The 5,978-nt window shown below is 32.9% G+C and overlaps 1 protein-coding gene across 1 annotated transcript; it reads right to left on the reverse strand.

The window, feature by feature from the left end:
• On the reverse strand, positions 539-2,384 carry LOC107614644 (FBD-associated F-box protein At4g10400-like). Its single transcript, XM_021110638.1, has 3 exons — positions 2,150-2,384; positions 1,287-2,056; positions 539-1,194 (listed from the first exon to the last, which is right to left on the reverse strand). The coding sequence occupies exons 1-3, from the start codon at positions 2,382-2,384 to the stop codon at positions 934-936; spliced, it is 1,266 nt and encodes a 421-aa protein (XP_020966297.1). The 3' UTR covers positions 539-933.

A 5,978-nucleotide genomic window follows, 5' to 3' on the forward strand; every position in this document is an offset into this window, starting at 1 on the left:
GTTCTGTGTAAAAAGGAGATAGAATTTGTGCAGCATTTATTTCTCCTATGTGAAGTTACATGGCAGGTGTGGTGCACATGGTTGAGGTATTTTCGTACAGATTGGACTGTTCCTGACACAATAAAAGTGCTGTTTGAAAGTTGGACTGGAATGCACAATAGAAAACAAGAGCAGAGAAAGTGGTTGACTGGTTTCTTTGTAGTGATCTGAAATATCTGGTAGGAACGGAACAATAGAATTTTCAAAAATAAAGAAGCAGGTGTTGCGGAATTACAAAGCAGGACGGTTTTGAGCTACCAAGAATGGACTTCTAGTAATCCTGGTGGGTATTGATGGCAATACTTAGGGGCCAAGGAGTATACTGTTGGTTTTTATTGAATTTATATTAATTTAGTTAGATTTATTTATCAAAAATATTTGTCTATGTAAGATGTTCGTATATATTATAATTTGGAGGAGAGAACTAGAGGTATTTTATGTTTGTTACATAAATAAAATAGATAAAGATACATAAGATAAAATCAATGAAGTAAAAGATTTGTCGGGATCTATCAACACTTCCACATTTGGGAGCTTCATTCACCTGAATGGTGTAAAGTTAAAATGGTATCCTTGTTGCTAAAATATTCTTGTTCCAAGTCTGAAGTACCAATTACTGAATTTCTATATACAACAAAAGGCTGTGTGAAACGAATGAATCATAATAGTATCAAGTATATATATGATAAATATCTGAAGAGACATCTGTGTTAAAATATAAAAAGAAAAAATCATCAAAATTTAAGTTTCCTTTTATCACTGGGGGGAATCTACTCAAACTAGTACAACTTGTTTCAGATATGAAAAATTCAGCCATAATTAGTAGGATACTGTATCTGACTCGTATCATCCACCATTATACGTACACATAATGGTAACGAAAAATATGGTACCTTAAATCCAGCAAAAGTTAATTTGGCACGCCTTGGAGCTCCTTGGCAAAAGGGATAATTCTTCTGGAAATCCTTTAGATCTCATATCATCCACCTGAAGATCAAGTGACTCCAAAACAAGTCCATGTTGAAGAACATAGGCGAAAAAATCTCTATCATCTCTGGATTCATAATATCTCTTGATTTTAATCACTTGCAGATGCGATGCAAGACAAGTAGGAATCTTCGCAGGGAGTTCCCATTTTCGTGACGGATGTGGATCCTAGCAACAAACAACAAACACACTTAAAAAGAATTGCCAGCAAAACAACAAAGTTACATAAATCATAGTTTGAACATGAGAACATGAAATACCATTTTAGGAAAGCTAAAAACGATAGCAAGAAGTTTAAGCATGGGACATTTCTGAAGCATATTCATTATGGATCTGGTGTCGAAACACTTAACAGTAAGCTCTAGCCTCTGTAAACAGGTAAACTCTGGAATACGATGCGGAGGAACCTCAGGCAAACAATCAACCGTTAATAAACCCAGTTCCAAAATCCTTATCCTGCAAAGCTCCACAAGAAACTCGAGCACAATGGATTGCTTAGAAATGTTGATACGGGCTTCCTCCACATTGTGCAAGTTGCGAACACGGATCTCGCGAAATCCTGACACAACTTGGATATAAAGACGTTTAAGAGATGGTGTGTCTATAACAAGAAGTAAGCTAAGAGCGTCACCGAAATAAGATTTGAAGTGCAAACTCTTCAAAGAAGGAAAACAAATACTCAATTGGCCCTCCTCCTGGGATCGACAGACTGAGTCAAGAACAAGAGTCTCAAGAGCAGTGCAGTGAGAGAGAAGCTCCTCCAAGTTACCAACAGAGGTTTTGACATTATACAATTGCAGTGTCTTGAGTGACGGCAAGTGATAACGGCACGACGATGAAGGCGGCGAAGGGATTCTTATGCCTCCGTTTAAACGGAGAGTCACGAGGGAAGTGCAGCTGAGAACGCCGTTGGGAATAACGACTTTGCGATCGGAGCAACAGACGAAGGAGAGTTGGAGGTTCAATTCCTCGAGGTTTGGCCCTAAAACCTTTCTAATGAACCACTCCACAGTGTATACATCGAATTGATCTAAGTTTCAGGTGAGACGAAAGGTTCGAATTGGCGGCGCTTTGTGGCGGGAGAGAATCCAATTAACGGTGGCGAACAATCGCGTTCGTGTACAGCAATATGAACAAGTATTGCGGTTTCGAAATTGGTTTTGTTCGAAGTGGAGGTGTTGGAGGTCGTCGCAGAGGTTGGTCCAGCGGCGAGAGAGGACGGTGGTGAGGAAGGCGGTTTTGGTAGGGAGGAAGGAGAGGACGTGCAAGAGTATGCAATCCGGCAAGTCGCTGATCATGTCCATGGCGATTAGGGTTTCTCTGTTTCCCAGTTCCCGCTTTTTCGGTTTTTCCCTCATTCCTATCTATTACCTATTATATATTATTCACATCAAATTTTTTCAATTAATAACACTAGCGGCTTAGTGCCTGTTCAGCCGCTTTTCTATTATTTTTTAAAAAAATTAAATTTATTTTTTGTTAGGAAGTTTTTTTTATTTAAAGTAACTGACGCATGCATGTACGGAGAACTTCTATCATTAAGGGTAATATTGGAACATAAAGTTGGACACCAAAAACTCTGTTTTGGCATTATATATTGTTATAGATAATTGATTTAAAATATTTTTTAATTTATTAATTATTAATTTTATTGAATTAAAATAAATATCAAATTAATTTTTTTTTAATTTTTTATTTAATTTATACTAATTTTTTTTGTGTTATATATTTTGAATAATAATTTTTAAGAAAGTTAAAAATAATTATTTATCTAATTTGATTTAATTTAAGGATCAACACAGAACTCACTAGTCACTAGGGAGTGGATTCTCTCCTAGTCACTAATACCCATTAGTCCATTACCCATCTCCCTATCCCACTCAGACGACAGGTCATTATCTATTTCGCACTAGGACGAAGTTTTAATGGGGCGAGATCTTGAATATATATTATTCGGCCATGTATTAATATATAATATATATTTTAATTAATGAAATGAATAATAATATTATATCATATTTAATTTATAATTAATTATTTATTTGATTGAGATAAATATTAAATAATTTAATATTTTATTTGATCTCATTAATTATAACTTGATGGTAATTAATGGCTAAGAGAATGGGGGTTGAATCTTAACCCCTCTTTTTGTTGTGTGTTACTTTCTGCCTTTTAAGATAGTTTCATGAGATATTTTTATTTTTTCGTCTCGTAACTAGTCAAGAGACAATTTCTTTTTATCTCATAATCAGTTAGAAGATATTTTTCAATTTTGTCTCCTACACAACAGACTCAGAAATGGAGTAGAAGAGAAAGAGAGAATCATACCCAGAAGTATCCTGGTTCAGCTGCCAAGTGCAATGCAGCCTACATCCAATCTCCATCACAACAGTGACGGAATTTCATTATAATCATCTAATTAAATACACCAATTCTCCCTAGGAACTACCAATTCCTACATGAGACAAGTCTAGAATCTATACCCAAAACTGAACTTGACCTGGTCACCTACTAAACTTTCAACTGCTAAATGCTAGCCCAACTTGCAAGGGAATTTCCGTAGAATCATGATACACAACATATAGATGTACAAAGGTCCTCTAAGACACCTATGGCTTTTTCTTTAATTTTGTACATTTTGCCTTTTTTCTCTCACTAGCTTTTTCTTACAAACCTCACTCTGTCTTTTTTCACCATGAGATTCAGACAGACAAAACTAAAGAAAAGAAAACAAAATGTAACACATTGAAGGAGAAGAACTTCTGTTAGCTTGGGTAGCTCTGAGAACTTTGTGCTTACTCTCCTTGCTTCAACCCTTGGCCGTTCACCTTTATTATAGAAGGGGAAGCTTCCAAGGTTGAAACCGGTTGAACCAAATCACCTTCTTCTTCAATAATCAAAACCGGTTCGGACAGAGAGAAGAGAGAGGAAAACCGAAAGTAAAACCAACATGCAAGTACCTCTCTCTCATCCCTTCTTATCAAGCTTCATCAATCTGAGCCTTCTATCTTGACTTTGTCTCCAAGTAAGATTTCTGACCCTACTTGATGAATTCTTGATCCTTGACAGCTCAATTTGTTCCATTTTTGCTTATCTCTCCACGTAGCTACAGTAGCTACCTTCTGTGATGGATGAACAAAAGTGGAACGAACTTCACCTCAGGGATCTTCTTCTTTGACCAAAAACAGATTGCTTCAACTTTTGGGATGAAGAACTTGAAGCTTCTTCTTCACATCTTTTTTTTTGTGGCAAAAATTTCAACCACACCATGCTGCAGATCTTCTTTTTGCAAGGGCCATCATTACCTTAGCCGCTTGCTTCTTCCTAATTTTTCTGTGATTTTTTTTTAAAGCTTGCATTTTTTTTCCGGTTGAAGTGACAACTGAAAACAAGAGAGGAAAGAGAGAGAAAAAAAAAGAAAATTTTGAAAGCAATGAATGAAATTAAACCCAAATTAAATCCCACTTCTCATTCCCTGCATAGTAACGTGTGAAATCAATTAATGCAATCAAATTAATTTAAATTTTCTCTTTTCTAATAACAATGCATGCAATAAATCCAAATTAATTAACTTTTGAATTTTATTGAATGGGAGAGTAGGTATCCGAACTAAGCAAGCTCCATTTCCTTTCCTTCTTCTTCAATTTTCGGATCATGATAATGTTGGTCTTTCAATTAAAAAGATTTTGGGCTGCACATTGTTATCCTGGCCCAATTATCATTTGCAACGAAAAAAACACTATAGCTTCAATACTTAAAATATTTTTGTACAAAATCTACATATGTTTTCATCACATTAGGCTTGTGCACTTTTGGTCCAATAGTAAAATCTGCACACTAACAAAATTATTAAACAAATAATTGGATGCAAAAATTAATAATTTTGTAATTAATAATTTTTAATAATGTTTGATCATTACATTAATTTAAAGTTTTTCAAATTCATCGTAACTAATTAATTACAATAATTATTTAATTTGACTAGAATAAATATATTGATTTTATTTTAATTTTATTATTTTTTTTGTTTTATGTATTTTGATTAATAATTTTTAAAAGTATTATAATTAATTATTTATTTGATTTGATTGAAATAAATATTAAATATTAAATATTTTATTTGATCACATTAATTATAACTAATTATTTATATTAATTATTTGATTTGATTAAAATAAATGAATTGAGTTTGGGAAAAATTAAAATTTTGTATTACTAAAAAATTTTTAATGTTATATCAATAAATTTATATATTATGTAAAAAAAATTTGTATTATCTACAAAAATTTACGTGCTATATCAATATGTTTTTGTACTTTTAACAAAAATTTATGCATTACTAACGTAAAAAAAAAATGCATATGATGGAAATACATGGTAAATTTTTTTAAATTTATGTGTACTAATTTGATTGGACTTAGTTATTAAAATATTTGAATTTATAACATCACTCAAATTATAAATTGGAGGCGAGAACCAGCAGTATTCTATCTTTTTTACGTAAATAAAATAGATAAAGATACAAAATCAATGAAGTAAAAGATTTGTTGGGATCAATCAAGCACCTCAATATTTGGGAGCTTCATTCTCCTGAATGGTGTAAAGTTAAAATGGTATCCTTGTTGCTAAAATTATCCTGTTCCAATACTGAAGAACCAATTACTGACTTTCTATATAAAACAAAAGGCTATATAAAATGAATGAATTTTATTAGTATCAAATATATGATAAATATCTGAAGAGACATATGTGTTGAAATATAAAAAGAAAAAAATTATCAAAATTAAGTTTCCTTTATCACTTGGGGGAATCTACTATCTACTCAAACTACAGTAGAAGTTGTCTCAGATATGAAAAATTCGGCAATATAGGGTGTGTTTGGATTTGTGCAGGAAAAGAGAGAAGTTTGTTTGGGTTTTTTGAACGCTTTATTTTTATATTTGGTAATA

This window comes from Arachis ipaensis, chromosome B09, assembly GCF_000816755.2.
Source record: "Arachis ipaensis cultivar K30076 chromosome B09, Araip1.1, whole genome shotgun sequence".
NCBI classification, from domain to species: domain Eukaryota; kingdom Viridiplantae; phylum Streptophyta; class Magnoliopsida; order Fabales; family Fabaceae; genus Arachis; species Arachis ipaensis.

Bases quoted from the DNA above. Each gene is read 5' to 3' on its own strand.
- LOC107614644 (XM_021110638.1), bottom strand. From the start codon at position 2,384: ATGAGGGAAAAACCGAAAAAGCGGGAACTGGGAAACAGAGAAACCCTA. The intron at 2,057-2,149 runs GTACACGAACGC...CCTGAAACTTAG, and splicing joins CAATACTTGTTCATATTGCT to ATCAATTCGATGTATACACT. The intron at 1,195-1,286 runs GTATTTCATGTT...GTTTGTTGCTAG, and splicing joins TTTTTAGCTTTCCTAAAATG to GATCCACATCCGTCACGAAA.